Here is an 18311-nt window from a genome sequence, read left to right as displayed (position 1 = left end):
TCCTAATTTTATGTAAATTTATTGAGTAAGTTTTGATGTAAATAGAGGAAACCTCAAATAGTATTTGTATATTAAGATTTTCCGTCTAAAAAGAAACAAAAACTTTGCCAGCTCACAGGGAAAAATTCAAAAATTTAAGGCGTTTTTCCTCAAAATCAGTTCTTTTGTTGCTACTGCTCAAAAAAATGCTTTAAAATGTATTTGAGGATTATATTTCACAGTTCATTTAAATGATACATTGACAAGGCATTAATTCATTATATTTTGACAAAATGCAATTTTTGCACACATTTAAATCAAAACCCTACATCTGCCTGTTGTCCACTTTTGGACTTAATCCTCGTTTTGATGCGATGGCTCACATTTTTGTATCTGCTTAGCTTTAATTACATTATTCTCGTTTTATGGAGCAAATCTAACAAAACTGTGTATTTATCTTTTAACTTAAAATCTAATCTCTTATCAGATTCATGCTAATTCATTATCAGTGGGTCCAACAAGCAAACGAGGTGCTGATTAATCAATTATAAATCAAATAGTGGGGCGCACACCTCTGGGTCTGGCACAGCGAGGTATGGAGTTCCTAAAAATAATGTTTTATTTTTTAATTCAAGAAGTCACTGGCCTTGGAGCATCACAGATACCTCACATAATTAATTTGTTCTGTCATTTAATTTAAAAACAGATTTTAAATCAGCTTTAAAGGAATGATTCAATGCAGCAAAATAATGTAAACAGTAAAAGCATTGTTAATAGTTTTTCAGAATGCAAAATTATCAGGTGATTATGCAGAATGCAGCCAGACATACAGTGCTTTGTATAAATAATTTAATATTATCAGGTTCTCAATAGTATTTCAATTCAGAGCGGGCATAAAAAATGTTTTCTGGGGGGCAGGACGCACTGAATTAAAGGAATTTTCTGAGAGTCACTGCAATAATAATCAATATTAGCTGTACTTTCTGTAGATCAAATAAGCCTAAACTGAACATCTGCTCATGACAATCATCATCCTTTTACAAAACATTCACTCTGAGTGTTAAAATGTTTAAATCCTGGAGTTGTTCAGCAGTTTTAAACATATGAAACATAAAGTCCCTGCAGAGGTTAGCACGGAGGGGGTTAGAGACCCTCAGCTGAAGCGCTGTGTCTTTGTTTATGATGTGGCCCTGCTCTGTGAGCACACAGTGTGACCTCACAGTGTGACCTTGTGCAGCTTTGAGCTGTCTCAGCAGAGCGTCTGGCTGCAGCGGCTGACGCGGGGAGACGGCCGCCTGTTCGGGCACAGAGGGTGTATGTAGGTCAGCCACGAGCCTGCACCGTGCAGCCGGACGGGGATTGGAGTGGACAAAGAGTCGGTGTGGTGCGGGGAGAGGAGAGGAGGCCTCCCTCACACGTCAGCAGAGATACTTTCTCCTTCCTCCATAAACACTTTGACATTATCAGGCCACACCGAGCAACGTCCGCCCCGATTATTCTCACCTTTGCTCCTGCCACAAAACGAACAGAGCTGAGAAAATGGACCATCAACACACAAGGCAAACACCTCTGTGTTTTAAATTATTATATGTTAGGATTAGGTTTTTATTTTAACATAAATGTCACTTTCAATATAAACACTGTGAGCAGATACGTCTTTATGCATGTTTTTATTAAAAAATGAATCGTTGCTCTAAAGTTGTCATCCTGTAAACGATGACACACTGCCCTCTAGTGGCCAAACCCATGAAACTCAGAAGGTGTTTGGGAATAAAATCAAAGTTCTGTAACAACTAAAATCAGCTTTATATCCTGTTTGAGGTGATGCTGGGTTGACAGATGGTTTCCAACAGAGGAGTGGACATGAACACGACGGCTCCTTCACTGTGTGAAATGTTTTAAAGCAGGAGGATGAGAGCGGCTCATCGGTTGTAAGGATGCATGGAGCCAGACGCAGACTTGATGTTGGTCTTGATGCTGCTCGGCATCTTTCCTGCAGGAGAAAACAAAACAAATCATCAACTTTAATTGTTCTGTGTTTGCTTTCTTTCTTTCTAATTTTTTAATCAAATCAATCAATGTAAATCAATTTATAACAGATATTATCTTATTGTTGAAGCTTGTTTGTTGCAGTTGTTTTTGCTTTTTAAATAAGGCGCAGATAAAATAAGATTTTTTCCTTCACTTTGCCCCCTTTTCATTCACATGATTTACTTTTTACTTGTATTTACTGTACATGGATTGTTTTGTTTTTATGAATGAAATAAACAAAAAATAAAATATTAAAAACAACAGAAATTTTGACAAAATCTCTAAATCATCTGTTCTCTTTTTTGTCACATTTATAGTTTTAAATATTTTCCAGATGGGTACTGATGTCTGAATTTTTGCATTTGTTTTATTAAATGTCTGTTTTTAGGTCTGACAGTTTCTAAGTGCTGTAATATTTTAAAGTGCCTGTGATGTCAAATTTTTGTAATACATATAAATGTATTTTTTGAAAGAGGACATTGATAAAAATACTTTAAAAGAAATTTCATGTCGCTGAGATGAACAGTTGTTGAGATATTTGCCTGTGAAGAAACAGGAAGTGATGTCAAAGGGGAATGTCTGCATGTGAACAGTGTTGTTACAACAGCTAACAAACCAGACTGTAGAGAAAAATCTGATGTTTAAGTTTATTTTGAGTCACTAGCAGAGAGATGAAGAAGAGTTCAAATAATATTTTTTCAATAAACAAAGACCAGAGAGTTTCCTTTGTTAAAGAGTTCCCCTTTGATGTCACTTCCTGTTTTACTTTGGCTGATCCAAGTTCAAAAGAAAATATGACAGCTATGGGACAAAATGGGTTAAATTGTGTGTATTATTCCAACTTTCATAAATATAAAGATGTTTTCTTTGACTTTTTGTATTTGAAGTATATGATGTCACAGGTACTTTAAAGGTTCAATACAAACTCATTCCATTCCTTTTAAATCTGTTACAACTAAACTAGAATCCAACACTTTGTGTTCTGGGAAATGGAAAAAAAATTAATAAATGCTGAAAAAAGCTTTGTGTAAAACAGGGTATCTGCAGGTTTTAGCAAGTCAAAATTAAGGAAATTAAGACTTTTAAAAACTTTTAATGCCACCTTGACAGAAAAAAATACAAATATAAGTGATGTTTGGGGGAGACAGAAATTTAAATGCTTCTACCAGACAAAATTTAAGACCTTTGAGTAACATATTTAAGACCAACTTCCACATTTAACTAATTTAAGACTCTGTAAAGTCTTAATTTTAGATACATGAATTTAAGAATTTTTAAGACTTTTTAAGGACCTGCAGACACACTGTAAACTGTTAAACACTGAATGCAGTGATTTGCAAACACAAAAACCCACATTTTATGTGTAAATCACAAAGCTGCAAGAGACTGAAAACACAAAGTTTGGGACAGGAGCAACACAAAGTAGTAAAAGTAAACGTAAAACCCATCTAAATGACGCCTTTTAAAGAAGCTGAATCTCTCAGGTTTACTACGCTACAAAAACTACTCCCTAAAGATGATTTCTGAGGAAACTTGGAAGACTGAACATCCCATCATTTACAGATTATAAACATGACTCACGTTACAACTATTTTAAATTATTTTTCTTTTCAAATTTCTTAGTTGAAACATTTGGTAGTGAAGTGGCAGGTTCTTTAGCTGTTAGACTACCATATTTTTCGGACTATAAGCTGCACCCCCAACATGAAAAAAAAAAACAGTGCACCCAAAATTGTCGTCAAAAAAGTGAATTCAACATCAAAACATAAAAAGCAAACCTTTAGGAATTAAAGTTCGGAGGAATAAGGTTCATATAACTGACCTTATTTTGGTAATTTTCTTTAACAGTTTCTGGTCCAACAAAACGTCTCATTCATCTTCCTCCGGCGCACTGAAACCATCGAAGTCCTCTTCAGTGTTGGAGTTAAACAAGCTGAGAAAAGCTGCGTCACACAGCGGGATCTGTTGTCCTCCCGGGGTAATGCTGGCTCTGAAGCTGTGGTGTCCTCTTCACGTAGCAGTCCAGCCTTTCAGAACCAATTGGTGATGGTGGACTCATTCACTCTGCTCCACACTGTTAGGATCCACTGGCAGACATCAGGAAATGACTCTCTTCACATTCGGCCAGTTTTTGTGAATGATTTATCCCCGTCAGTCATCCAAGCCTCCCATTCAGCCCTGAGTGCTGCTTTAAATGCACGATTTACACTGATGTCCAGGGGTTGCAAAAACTTTGTTGTACCTCCAGGAATAACAGCAGGAATTGAGTTTGTTTTCTTGATGGCTGCTTTCACCGAGTCCGCTATGTGGGCCCGCATACTGTCCAATATCGTGTCTGTCGAAGATCCGTCGTGTTGTGTCTGCTACTAGCTAAAACAAAATGGCGCTACACCTCTGGCTAAGCTGGCAGTATGGTCACTCAGCTGTTGACCGGTCGACGCACCGTCACGTGGTTGTTCTGCGTTTGTTTTCGCACTGATCTTTCATAGTTCCCCCAAGAAACCCCGAGCCGAACTGCTGGGAAAGCCCTCCCGCTCCAGCATACGTCACTGCATGGGATTCCTTCCCCGGGGAGTGCAATGAGAAAAAAAAAGTCAGCAGCTCTTCACTCGACGCTTATCCACAAACTGGTCCTGGATTAAGCTCCAAAGTTATTATCAGTCAGATTCCACCGTGAAAAATGTCTGTTTTATCCCCTTTTATGAGTTTTTGGCCATTGACTATCTTTAAATCGCTGCTTCCTGGTACAACAGTTGGCTCTGGAAGCGATCGCTTTTTTTCTTTTTTCTTCGTTTTTGAAGCGAGTGGTTGAAGCAAATGGAGCATAAGAGTCCCCTGGTGGCTGAAGAAAAAAATCCACGTATAAGCCGCACCGGACTATAAGCCATATGGTTCAAAGTTCAGGAAAAAAGTCGCAGCTTATAGTCCGAAAAATACGGTAAGTTGTGTAAGCCAGATACTTTCTGTTATAAACAGTTTTCCATATTTGGTCAGGAAAGTTCTGAACAGCAGAAAAGTTAATAGTTAATAGAACAGTTTTCCAAATATGGAAAATTGTTTATAACAGAAAGTATCTGGCTTACACAACTTAGTCCAACAGCTAAAGAACCTGCCACTTCAACAGGATTATTATAAAACCGTGATAAATTATGGGATTAACAGATATGCAAATCACTGAATTCTGTTTTAATATTTTGCACTTCGTCCCAACTTCTGTGGAATCAAAGTTGTATTTCTTTTCCCCCCACAGCAAACAGAACATTTTACCTTCTTTCTTTGTATTTTATAATTACAAACTAAACAGTTTCTATAAAAATGTGACCACATCTCTGAAAAACCCAAAAACGTTATAGTGACACTTCATTTCCCACAGTGAACCTACGCAAACAGCTGCACTTGAATATTTCACACTTCATATTAAAGTCTCATCAGATATTTTCTCCACACTGGTTGGTGCAGCTCTGCTGGATGCTCTGATCCTGAACCAGGTCTCCTACCTGGCTGGCCTTGCTGCTGTGGAGCCACAGGTCCTCCTAAACCCGCCTGCTGGCCGGCTCCGCCCCCTATGGTGACCTGTTGTAAGGTTGGCCCCCCGCTCATGAGAGGCCCCTGTCCTGGGTGACCCGGAGGCACAGGACCAGGAGGCCTACATTTGGAGAGTCCCTTCCCAAAAGCAACAGCTGCGACCAACGCATTCGTGTCCCCGGGGTTAAAAAAGGCCTTGTTCTGTCGGGACCCTGGAGTCACAGATAGAAGAGGAAAATATAGAATTATGGTAGTTTTTCTCTGGATAGAAATGAAACAAAGTGAAACTCACCTGCAGTTTCAGCCTCTCTGTCTTCACGAGGGTTGTTCAGCTTCTCCAGTAGATTCGAACACATCTTATTCAGTGTTTGGATCTGTTTCTGTTCACACATTAAAACAAAACAGAGTGAAAAGGTAGAAAAATAACAAGCAGAAACCACCGTCTGAAACTCACCTGAGCCACGTCAGGACCGATCCGCGCCGCCTCCGTGCTCAGCTGCTTCTCCTGCTCCTCCACCTCCGGGTCAGGTTTGGTCCTCAGGTAATCTGGGACAATCTCATGGCTGAACACCGGGACTCGCTGCTCTGTGAGTTTCTGAGAGGCGGATTAAAAAAATGAAATCATGAGGAAACCTGTTGTCCTATGAAACGACAAACTGTGAGAGACACTTACTGCTAAATCCTCATCTCTGTCTGGAGACAGGAGCAGCGGGATTATAAGCTGGCTGCGAAACGAGGGCGTCTTCTCATTCTTCAGCAGCTTATTGATGGTGTTCAGCTGGCCTGAGAGGAGAGCAAAGTTGTCCAAGACAGACGGCCTGGATGGTAGAAACACAACCAGCAGCACGTTTTATCAACACCATCGACACTCAGTGTGGTTTTAAAATAACACTGAAGATTCATTTGAACATAGAAATTTACTGCAAAAATGCTTGTGTGAATGCTTCGTGATGAAAACTTCAGCTGAAAGCTGCGGAAACTGAGCTGAAAATATTTAATAGGAAAAGTGAGAGCTCATTTTGAAAAGCTGAAAAAAAGCAAACAAGCTTAACTTTGCAGAAAAACAGTAAAATGGAGCACAAATCTAGTTGAAACCAGAAAACAGCTAAAAGCTAAAATATCTGAATATAGCTGAAAACATCTGTAAGAATCATAAATAGCACTAGGTAGCAGAAAAAATGCATAAATGGGCAGAAGAACAGCAGAAAGAAGCAGATCTATAGCTAAAGTAGCAAAAATAGCTAAATTAGCATAAAATAAGCTAAAGGTAGCAGCCACAATTTGAAATTAGCACCCAGTTGAAATACGTGTAGTTGAATAATAGCTAAAACAAGAAAAAAAATCAGAAAAAATAAAATAAAATTACACAAAAGTGATAACTAAAACAGCTGAAATTTTCAGTAAAACAGCTGAAAAGAGCCGGAAATGTTTTAATTAGCATAAGAAAGCATATGCTGAACTCAGTTGAAAAAATTTGTAATAGCTACAAAAAATGTGTATTTACCTTTGAAAAGCTAACGTCAGCTAATAGCAGCTAAAATTAGCCAAAATTTCAGCAAATAGCTGAATATAGCAGAAAGCATCTGTAAGAAGCCTAAATAGCACAAAGTAGCAGAAAAAAGCACAAGAAGGTAGAATAAAGCAGAAGAATAGCAGAAAAAGCTGAATTTTAGCTGAAAAAAGGAAAAAAAAGCTAAAATAAAAAGGTAGCTAAAATTAACACAAGAAAGTGAAAAAGAGCATAACCAGAAAATAAATGTGTAAGGTGCTGTAAAGATTTTGTAACTTTTTATGTTGAAAACAGCTCCATGCATTTTAATGACAAAAAAGTGGCTAAAAAGGTGAAATAGCTAAAAAAGTATAAAAAGCTGAAACACCTGAAGTCATAGCACCCCTCACATGAACGAGCTGAACGTTTTGATATATGAATTGTTGAAGTGGCACAAAAACTGTGTAACGGGTTAGATGCTGAAAATCGTACGGAAGAAAAAATGATGTCAATAGTGTGAAAGCTGTTAAACGTTCACACTTTTATAAATGTTCACTCTACAATTAAAACCAAGTGATGAACAGAAAAAAAACATGCTCTTTCACTTCTAGGGTTTAGGAATCAGGACAAAAGCAAATAAATATTTTCTTCTCCAGTGATTCAAATCTCACCTGAAGTGAACAAAAACACAACACAAATTGCACTTTAACTGCACCGGTTCTGCTTTTTATTCTTCTTTCTGTCGCTCTGTTGTAGCTGCTGATCATTTGTTCTGTTTCACCATGACCCAGATTGTTCAGAGCTTCACCCGTCACACAAAAGCTTTTATATTAGAATGCGTTGTTCTACAGAGGAGTTAAAACTGTCAGCTTGTGTTATATGAACTGGACCGGTCTGGGTCTTGTCTCTGGATTTTATTCCTACACCAGTCAAAACCACAATTCTGGAAATATCACTAAATTATGAGAAAATTGTCTGATTTGTTAACATCTTTGCTTTCATTGGATGTAAAACGTACTGATTCAAATCAAAGCCTGACTCATTACTAAATACAGATTTTTGTTTCACAAACGTGACGAACTCCAAGAAAGTCTGCAGAAATTTCAGTGATACAGTTCAGCTACAGAAACCATACAGAATAACAACATGCAGGAGAAAACACACAGTGAATTATAAAGTTCTTCTCTTCCAGAGGCCGTGGGGACGACGTCAAACTTTTATTATCACTTAGAAAGGAAGCACAAAGAAGGGTTAGCTACAGCAGGTAAAATAAGTATTGAACATGTCACCATTTTTCTCAGTAAATATATTACTAGAGGTGCTAATGACATGAAATTTTCACCAGATGTTGGTAACAACCCAAGTGATCCATACATACAAAGAAATCAAACCATAAATGTCCAGAAATGAAGTTATTTGTAATAATGTGGAATGGCACAGGGAAAAAGTATTGAACACACTTACTGAAATTTATCTAATACTTTGTACAAAAGCCTTTGTTGTCAATGACAGCTTCAAGACACCTCCTGTATGGAGAAACTAGTGGCATGCATTGCTCAGGTGTGGTTTTGGCCCATTCTTCCACACAAACAGTCTTCAAATCTTGAAGGTTTCGTGGACCTCTTCTATGAACTCTGATCTTTAGTTCTTTCCATAGATTTTCTGTTGGATTCAGGTCAGGTGATTGGCTGGGCCATTCCAGCAGCTTTAGTTTCTTTCTCTGAAACCAACTGAGAGTTTCCTTGACTTTGTGTTTGGGCTCATTGTCTTGCTGAAATGTCCAGCCACGTTTCATCTTCATCATCCTGGTAGATGGAAGCAGATTTTTATCAAGAATGTCTCTGTACATTTTTCCACTCATCCTTCCTTCAATTATTTGAAGTTTGCCAGTACCATATGCTGAAAAACAGCCCCACACCATGATGTTCCCACCTCCAAACTTCACTGTTGGTATGGTGTTTTTGGGCTGATGTGCAGTGCCATTTGACCTCCAAACATGATGTGTATTCTGGCATCCAAACAGTTCAATGTTGGTCTCATCTGACCAGACTATATTCTCCCAGTATTACACAGGCTTGTTTAAATGTTGTGCAGCAAACTTTAAAGGAGCTTCAACATGCTGTTTCTTCAGCAGTGGAGTCTTGCGTGGTGAGCGTGCATACAGGCCATGGTGGTTCAGTGCATTACTTATTGTTTTCTTTGAAACAATCGTACCTGCTAATTCCAGGTCTTTCTGAAGCTCTCCACAAGTGGTCCTTGGCTCTTGGACAACTCTTCTGATAATTCTTTTCACTCCTCTGTCAGAAATCTTGTGAGGAGCACCTGGTCGTGGTCGGTTTATGGTGAAATGATGTTCTTTCCACTTCTGAATTATGACCCCAACAGTGCTCACTGGAACCTTCAGAAGTTTAGACATTCTTCTGTAACCGATGCCATCATTATGCTTTGCAACAATAAGGTTGTGAAGGTCTTGAGAGAGCTCTTTACTTTTACCCATCATCAGATGGTTCTTGTGTGATACCTGGTCATCATTTGGGACTGAACCAGCTGATATTAACTTGCATTGACAAGGGGCAGGCTTGCTTTCTAATTACTGAGAGAGTTCAGCTGGTGTCTTGGCTTTCCATGCCTTTTTACACCTCCCTTTCTTCATGTGTTCAATACTTTTTCCCTGTGCCATTCCACATTATTACAAATAACTTCATTTCTGGACATTTATGGTTTGATTTCTTTGTATGTATGGATCACTTGGGTTGTTACCAACATCTGGTGAAAATTTCATGTCATTAGCGCCTCTAGTAATATATTTACTGAGAAAAATGTTGATGTGTTCAATACTTATTTTACCCGCTGTATGTGGAAGTGATGTAAGCAAAGCTAGCTAGCTAACGTTAGCAATCTTCCTCTGCACCAAATTCTTTACCCAGTCATCACAAAAATTTATAAATATAAAGTTAAATACCTGCAAACATTATACTGTATGTTTTAAAGCACTAGTAGCTTCTGTCTTTTCTGGTCTTTGTCTTGGTCTCAGGTTAGGTGGTCTTGACTACAACCCTACCATCAACCCTCCACCACCGTGCCTGAAGGCTGGTATGAGGTGTTTGTGCTGTGCATTATGGTTAAAGATCTGCACTTTGATGCGTCCAAAGGACCTTGTTCCAGAGGAAACTTTACAAACGAGTCATTTTGCAGCGATGTTTTTCAGACTGAAGAGTTCTTCTCTTTCAAACAAGCCACTCCTGTTAGTCTATTTCATGAACTTTAACCTTTAACCTGAACTGGGTTCAGTCAGAGATGAAATTATTGGTTTTATTTAGTATTTTCTCTGAGTTTTACACAATCTGATCTTTGGGTGAATTTTTTTGGGACGTCCACTCCTGAGAAGATCAGCAGAGGATGTTTAAAAGTTTTTTTTTTTTCATAATTCTATTCAGAATGATGCAGATCAACAATCTGACAAAACATCTCCTTATATAAAGAAGCTCTCAGTGATTATGATTAAATACATTTTAAAGCAGCACCTGGATGTTCATGAACCTCTTAAGTACAGACTTGTTTTTTCAGACACGACTATTGACTTTTTGGTTTAGATTTTGTTTAACAGATGGTTTTGTTTAATAAACAATAACGTGATGAAATCTGTTGTGTGTTTTGGTACACACGAGGTTTGAATCATTCCAGAAGACCAAGTATTAACACTGCATGCATTCCAAATCTACTTTCTGTGCTCCATGCTGGATGAAGCGAGCAGTTGTTAAAATAATAAAAGCATGTTTTAGTCACCAGGTCAGTCTCTCGTATTCATTTTCCAGCTTATAAATGAAACTCTGGAGGGAGTTTTTGACGTGATCCACCAGAGAGATGAGTGAATCCACTGAGGCTTCCAGCTGCTTCTCTTCTCGTTGCTGAAACACAAGAAAGCCTCTTTATGAAATGACAACAAACAAAGCACATTTCAAAACAACTTCTTAGGGTTAGCGGAAGCTAAATCAATGCTAGCTTTGTAAGCTAACGCTAAACACTAATTCAACATTTCTTTTAACAACAAACGCAGTATACAGGTTTTCTTATTTCAGAAAAACACTAACTTTGGGATGTATCTCACTGTTCTTGTTTTTTAAGCAATATATAAAATGCACTAACGTTACCTGCATTGTTGCGCTACACGCTAGCCAGCTGTCTTCCCTGACATAAACCCTTTTCCGGATTGCGACTTTCAAAATAAGAGCTCACGTTTTTCTCTATAATCAGGAGCTGCAGCTGCCAAACATAATGTTCCCGTCTTATCGCCAGATACCCGTTTTACGCACAGCATTAAAAAAAAAAAACGTTTAACTATATATTATATATACTGGAAAGTAAATCGACTGGGTGTGTCCTTATTTTCTACCTCCAATTTGAGTGATTCCATATTTTTTTCCTCAGAATTGAGTGATTCCATATTTTTTTCCTCAGAATTGAGTGATTCCATATTTTTTTCCTCAGAATTGAGTGATTCCATATTTTTTCCCTGTGCTTGGTCAATAAAAGTAACATTCACTGACTTCCACAATGTTTTCTCATCATTTCTTTGAGTGTTCCTGAAAGCCAACAAGTCGCACTTTGGAATGACCTTATTATTGTATCATGTTTTTGATCTGAGGTTGTTTTACAGAATGAAATGTCTGAATGAGTGCTCATCCAAGACTGCTGATTCCATACTTTTTGCCAGGGGTTGTGTAATCAATTTATAATCGCAGTTTTAATTTCTCACAACAGGTCATAGAGCTTTATAGAAACGTAGGCTCCAGAGACTTATGGGGGCCACCCAATTGTTGAGAAAACTAGGTCCCACAGCAGTGAAAAATATACTTGGTCCAAATTAAACAGTAAATAAAAAGCCCCATGATGTATAAATTGTAAGCAGACTGTGAAAGTAGAGAAGAGTTTGCAAAAATTGAAGATAACTCAAAGCTCAACTGTGGTAAAATCTCAAAAACTTCTAAACAATACGGTGATTGTGTTAACATTGTTAAAAATAGCAGTTTAATTATGTAAAGTCCAGCCTCCAGTGACCCGTTGGTGTTTCTGCTGTGAAGAATGCTACTGAGATCCAATAAAGTTTTGCCAAAACCTCATTAGTGTCTAATGAGATATTTTGGTTTTTAGTAGATTTCATCTACATTGTATGTGTCCCAACCAAGAGTCATTAAACACTATATTTCTATGACCCAACAAAACTACAAGGAGAACAGATGTTGCCACCAAAACATTTTATTTTGATAACAAGAAAAAAAATCCATCAGCTTTTTAGTTGAAGCAAACTGGTTACAGTCTCTAAAAGCAGGATTACAGGTTAAGGTTCTCGGTTCCTTTAGTGCATTTTTACTTTGACATCATCATGTCTCTACATGTATTAGCTTTAAACTTGTGTTAGGCACAGATTGAGCAGGAAGCCAGTTCTTCTAAAACCAGGTTCAACTGTATGAAATGTTAGAAAACACAGAGAGGGTTTAGTAGTTTCTATGGCACAAATGATGGAATGAAGGTAGTGAGTAAATGAATCCATTCAGAGTTTAAATGAGTAAACTTGATCCAGTTAGAAGTATTCCTCTACGTCGCCCATTTCCACAACCACCGTCTTCAGCTGGGAGAAGTACTCGATGGTCACCTGACCGTTCTCTCTGCCGAAACCTGTCGCATCACAATTGAGTTGCAGTGATTTCACTTCTTGAAGCAAACACCAGAGACCTTACTCTGACCAGTTCAACCTTCCAACACCCTACCTGACATCTTATATCCTCCAAACGGCACTTCCACAGGGCTGATGTTGTAGTTGTTGATGAAGCAGGTCCCCGCCTCCAGCTTCTCTGCCATGCGGTGAGCTCGAGATATGTCCCTGCAGGCGCATGAGAACAACCCATTTCACGTGGTCAACCATTGACAGAACTCGTTACACAACAATACTTGGAAGTCTTGGACAGCAGAGTGTCAGAAGATAAAGCAGTAAACTCCTTATCTTCAAAGGCAGAGCGTCAAAGATTAGTCGAGTCAGGAATGCTCACCGGGTGAAGACTCCAGAGGCCAGTCCGAAGGTGGTGTTGTTGGCCCTCTGGATCACTTCCTCCTCTGTGTCAAACGGCAGGACGGACATGACCGGACCAAAGATCTCCTCCTTCACGCAGGTCATGTCGTCTCTGCAGTTATCTGAGAACAGAGGAGCGGTGAGCAACACTCAGGGATCAAACTGGCGAAGGTACAAAACGAACGTCTGGACGTACCAAGAACACAGGGTGACATGTAATAACCCCCCTTCAGTTTGGGGTCATTGAGGACTAAAGGCTCTCCTCCACAAAGCACTTTGGCTCCCTGAGAAAACAAACATCATTTAGAGACGGGGGTGTACATCAGCAGCTTTATCACAATAACTTATACTGATTTGTTTGGATGACAATGTGATGTTTTGATATTAAAAAAAAAGTTGGTCATGATACGACTGTGTCAGACTCAAGCGGTGACTTCTGTCCGGCTTCCCAATGAAAATTTTACATTTACTTTTATTATTTAATGCAACAAAAACAAATTAAAAAGGTGAAAGATAACACTTGTCCTGCCCGAGCTGTTGGCTTTCAGTAACTGTGGCCCCCTGAGTAATTTAAATAACCCATCGACCATAAACTATTTCTCCCATAATGCCTGTCGATTATGCACGAAAAGTTCAGAATTCAAGACTTACAACTCAGTGATGAAAATTCATACTTTTAATAGTGTTTCTGTATTATTTATTTCACATTTAGTCAGCGTTTATAAGAGGATGTATTAAAACACTGTTTCTATGCAAGGAAAACCACATAGAGCTCAGTTATTGCAACAATGAGACGAGGTACGTGATGTTTTGTGTTTATGTTGAAGTTAATCACAACTGGCTGTTTGAGGACCACCATCATGCTCATGTGGCCCTCAGTGAAAATGAGTTTGACAGCCTGACATAAAATATATGGATCCACGTCAGGCATTATTTTTGTTTTGTCTCAATGTAATTTAATCAATCATTTATTTAACATAATGTTTTTAACACAGCCCTATTCAGAGAGCTGAACTCTTTGGTTACACACCTGCTCCTTGGCCTGACTAATGAACCCCAACACTTTGTCCAGTTGGGGCTTGCTGATCAGAGCTCCCATCCGGGTGGTGTCGAGCAGGGGGTCACCAACCAGGATGGCCTTGGTCTTCTTGACCACTTCTTCCAGAAACTGTGGCAAGATCTCCCTCTGCACAAACACCCTGGTCCCATTGCAACAAACCTACACATTTGGAAAAACAAAGAGTTCCCAGAGATTGATCCTGGGTCTGGGTGAGGTCAATAACAACAATCCAAACATGACTCAATCTGTGCGTCTCACCTGCCCCTGAGTCAGGAAGTTAGCCATGAGCGCCCCCCTCACTGCGTTCTCCAGCTGGCAGTCTTTGAAGATGATAAGGGGAGACTTCCCTCCCAGCTCCAGAGTCACCTGCTTCACCCCCTTTGCAGACATTTCCATGACCTGAGAGGAAAAACAACAGTGTTCTCACTCTGTAACACATCTTAGCAGCTCTTCCTGCATACGGTCAGAAGACACAGGGTTATTTACTGGGACACAACTTGATCAATTTAATCTTATTTTAGGTCGTGTCTAAAAACACATCTTGCTATGTACTGTATGTCAGAATGCATCAGACAGCCTGTGTACCTTCTTGCCGGTCGGGACACTGCCAGTGAAGGTGACTTTGGCCACCTTAGGGTGCTGGCAGAGCAAAGAGCCCGTCTCTGCTCCACCTTGGACCACACAGAAGAGCCCATCAGGCACCCCTGCTTCTTTGTAGATCTCAGCCAGGATCACAGCCGTCACCGGAGTCATGGGAGAGGGCTTGAACACCATGGCATTACCTAGGAAAACAACCAGACTTTAACCCTGCATGGTCACCCCCATCTGAACCTCTTGTGTTCACATTGTTCTTCTGATGTGTATTTTTATTTATTGTTTTACAGCTCAGTTAGGAGCTGGGTGTTTTGACTTTCTTGGTTTTCTAACTAATTTAAAATATTTTACATTAATAAAATTAAAATACACACATTTTCCTCACAAGAAATACAACAAGATCCCTTCAATGCACTCAAAAACATTTTCTTTTAAACCTCAGTATATCTGCTCCATTTCTCTTATAAAGCTAATTTTAGCTTTTAGATAGCCTTTAGCTATTTTCAGCTACAGTTGTACTATTTTGACTAGCTTTATGCTACATTTAACAACTAGACCTTTGCTACTTTTAGCTTTAAACAAGCACTTTATCTACCTTGCTACTTTTAGCATCTTGCTAGTCTTTTGCTACTTTTAGCTAGCCTTGTGCTATGTTTAACTACACCTTTACTACTTTTAGCATCTTGCTAGTCTTTTGCTACTTTTAGCCTTTAGCTGTGTTAACAAAACCTTTGCTAGTTTTAGTCTGGCTAGCCTTTTGCTACATTTAACTAAACCATTGCTACTTTTTGCTTTTAATAAGCACTCTTATTTTTTTCATTTTTCTAGTTTTAGCTTCTGACTAGGAATGTGCGATATGGCAAAAAATTCACATCACAATATACATTATGATGGGTGGCGGTAACGATATATATCACGATATAAAACTTATAATAGAAAATAAACAAATCACACATTAATTGAGTGGAATAAATATGTATAGATAAAAAAATTTAGACCTTAAAATCTCCTTTTTTAAGGGACACTTTAAGGTCTCGCATAAAAATCTAAATTTAAGGGAGACCTACCTGGTTAAACCAAATTATACTACATCCACTGGATGTTGTGTTTGGAATCACCTGCTTTGTTTAAAGGTGGTAAAACAAATTGTTTGTATTTATTCCTTTCTACACACTATGCAGATTATTTTTTTTGCACTCAACGTGTTTAATCTGTGCGTGCTCTGGCAGGGTGACAATCATCCCGTTTATGCTTTTTTTTTCCGTCACCCTTTCCCACAGCACTTCCCCGCTGTACAAGGAGACAGTAAAGGCTGAGTTTTATAGTCGAGCTTTGGAGTGCGCGCGCATTCGGCCGTGCGTCGTCACGCTATGACCGCAGGAGAAACGAGGTCCAGACTCAGCGAGCTTTTGTGAGTCCTTGAGCACAACTTCACCTGCACTGACCTCCCGCAGCAGGCAGTGTGGTCGGTCAGCATCCGACCGGAGGAAGCGCCGTCACGTAAATACGTAAACAGTTCGGCGTTCATTTTCACACACCCAAACCAGGTCCGGATAAGTTATGTTTTATTTTCCTCCCTCTTTATTTGCGCTCTCAGACACGCTGCTTCCTCTGTTTTGACTCCAGCTGGTTACATCATCAAAAATAATTGCGCGGTTGACCGGTAGACTACAGACCTCTATCATAGGACAAATTTATATAGTTTCTACCGTATATCATTTATATCGCGCATTCCTACTTCTGACTAATCTTTAGCTGATTTTAGCTAGCATATTGCTACTTATGACATTTAGTCATTATGCTTCTTTAGCAGATTTAAACCTAATCATTCAGCACTCAGCATTTCTCCAGGTCCTCCTGGATTTCACAAGTCTAAGAAACAAACTTTGTCAGCAGTGTTCTCAGGTTAAAAAAAAAAATAAACAAATAAAAAGCTACAATATTCAGTGAGCAAACTAAAGTTTGACTTTTTTTTCCCCAGTAGATCAGAGTCAGCTCAGGTATGACCTCTTCCTCAATTCAGGGCAAAATGAGAAGATTAAGAAAACCCATCAGTGAATGATGAGGAATTCTCACAGACACTTTTTCTAAACGGGCGACATGTTCCACACAGCTACACACTCACCAGTTCCACACAGCTACACACTCACCAGTTCCACACAGCTACACACTCACCAGTTCCACACAGCTACACACTCACCACATGCCAGAGCAGGAGCAGACTTCCAGGCAGCAATCTGGAAGGGGTAGTTAAAGGCCCCGATGGCTGCACACACACCGAGGGGCTCCCTCCTGGTGTACGCAAACGCTCCGCCAGGAAGCTGGATGTGCTGACCTGCAACCAGAGACAACACAATGATCAAATGTTCCTAAAGGAAAGCATACTGCCTGCTGCTTGTTAAACCAGAGTGTTAAAACTAAGAGTTTTATGATGAGGACGATGTTACATGTGCATTATTTACCAGGTTTGACCTGATTGTGTGTGATACTGTCAGATGTGTCAGCACTTGAAATATGTGTTGAAAACTTTAGCTACCACACCAAATTTTAACTTGTATTTTTAAAGCTGGGTCACAGCCACACTTGTGTTAGCTAAGGTCGATTATCTGTGGCGGCCATCTTGAACTGATTCCAAAAGTTAACCAGTTGCAGACATTTATCCAGTGAACACCTTCAGGGTGTGTCATTGAAAGCTGGGCCGATGCCAACATTCTGAGCAGAACTTAACAAAAAACAAATTTCAGCAAAAATATTTAAAAAGCAGTTCTGTTAGAGAGATTCATGTGTGGGATAATTGTTGTGAAAAGTTAAAACTTGACTGTATACTGGATTGAAGTCTGGGGTAAAGCATGTAAAACAATCACAAGTCCTATTTTCATTTTACAGAAAAGAGCAGTAAGAATTATCACCAGAAAACATTAGTCACCCTTCGAATATATTATTTTGTAAATTAAAATTATTAAAATTTTACGAGTCGGTTGGTTATAATATTTTGCAGCTTATGTATAAGGCTCATAAAAAATGTTGCCTTTAAACATCCAGTTATATTTTGTTAAGAGAGAAAGTTCTTGTAAACTTAAAGGACTTGAGATGTTCATTAAACCTAAAATTCAAACAAACTTCAAGGACTAATGTACTTCGGTTCAAGGAATAAGATTGTGGAATAATCTTGAAAGTGATTATAAAAACGCCGGTTCAATGTATTTGTTTAAGAAAATGATAAAAATAAGTTTGTTACAGAAATATGAAATTGTATAGCGTATATCAAAAGTTGTTGTTTGAGAAGGAATTGAAGCTTTTATTCAGTGTGCATTGCCAATGCAACGCACACTATTGTGATTCATTTCCCATCCAAGTCATCTCCACTTTGCCATGCTTCTCCTCCTGCATACTTTGTCCTAGAGCTGCCATTGTAATTTATATTTGTAAAGCCCCTGTGCCAAATGATGGCTATGCCTTTTGGTGCCTGTAAAACTTATAGTTTTGGAAATATCAATGTTTAATAAATTATAATGGCAGTCAATGGAGCCTTGTATTGGTCCAATACTGCCCCCTGCTACATCTAC

The 18311-nt window shown here is 38.9% G+C and overlaps 2 protein-coding genes across 2 annotated transcripts in view; both read right to left on the bottom strand.

The window, feature by feature from the left end:
• Positions 1 to 1630: 1630 nt before the first annotated feature.
• On the bottom strand, positions 1631 to 11286 carry med8 (mediator complex subunit 8). The gene is made up of 7 exons (XM_014024681.1): positions 11176 to 11286; positions 10811 to 10932; positions 6209 to 6353; positions 5990 to 6130; positions 5828 to 5915; positions 5508 to 5747; positions 1631 to 1972 (listed from the first exon to the last, which is right to left on the bottom strand). The coding sequence occupies exons 1-7, from the start codon at positions 11179 to 11181 to the stop codon at positions 1902 to 1904; spliced, it is 813 nt and encodes a 270-aa protein (XP_013880135.1). The 5' UTR covers positions 11182 to 11286; the 3' UTR covers positions 1631 to 1901.
• A 976-nt stretch (positions 11287 to 12262) lies between these two features.
• aldh9a1a.1 (aldehyde dehydrogenase 9 family, member A1a, tandem duplicate 1) overlaps positions 12263 to 18311 on the bottom strand; it is a gene marked incomplete at its 5' end in the record, with an annotated part of 9752 nt that continues 3703 nt past the window's right edge. Inside the window, 8 exon segments of the mRNA XM_014024680.1 lie at positions 12263 to 12700; positions 12793 to 12905; positions 13072 to 13213; positions 13288 to 13375; positions 14122 to 14310; positions 14410 to 14550; positions 14737 to 14933; positions 16946 to 17080. Coding sequence (XP_013880134.1) covers positions 12606 to 12700; positions 12793 to 12905; positions 13072 to 13213; positions 13288 to 13375; positions 14122 to 14310; positions 14410 to 14550; positions 14737 to 14933; positions 16946 to 17080 — 1100 coding nt within the window. The 3' untranslated portion in view covers positions 12263 to 12605.

This window comes from Austrofundulus limnaeus, unplaced genomic scaffold, assembly GCF_001266775.1.
Source record: "Austrofundulus limnaeus strain Quisiro unplaced genomic scaffold, Austrofundulus_limnaeus-1.0 Scaffold435, whole genome shotgun sequence".
Taxonomy (NCBI): Eukaryota; Metazoa; Chordata; class Actinopteri; order Cyprinodontiformes; family Rivulidae; genus Austrofundulus; species Austrofundulus limnaeus.
Note: the sequence above shows the minus strand (reverse complement) of the source record. Positions and strands in the feature narration are given on the sequence as shown.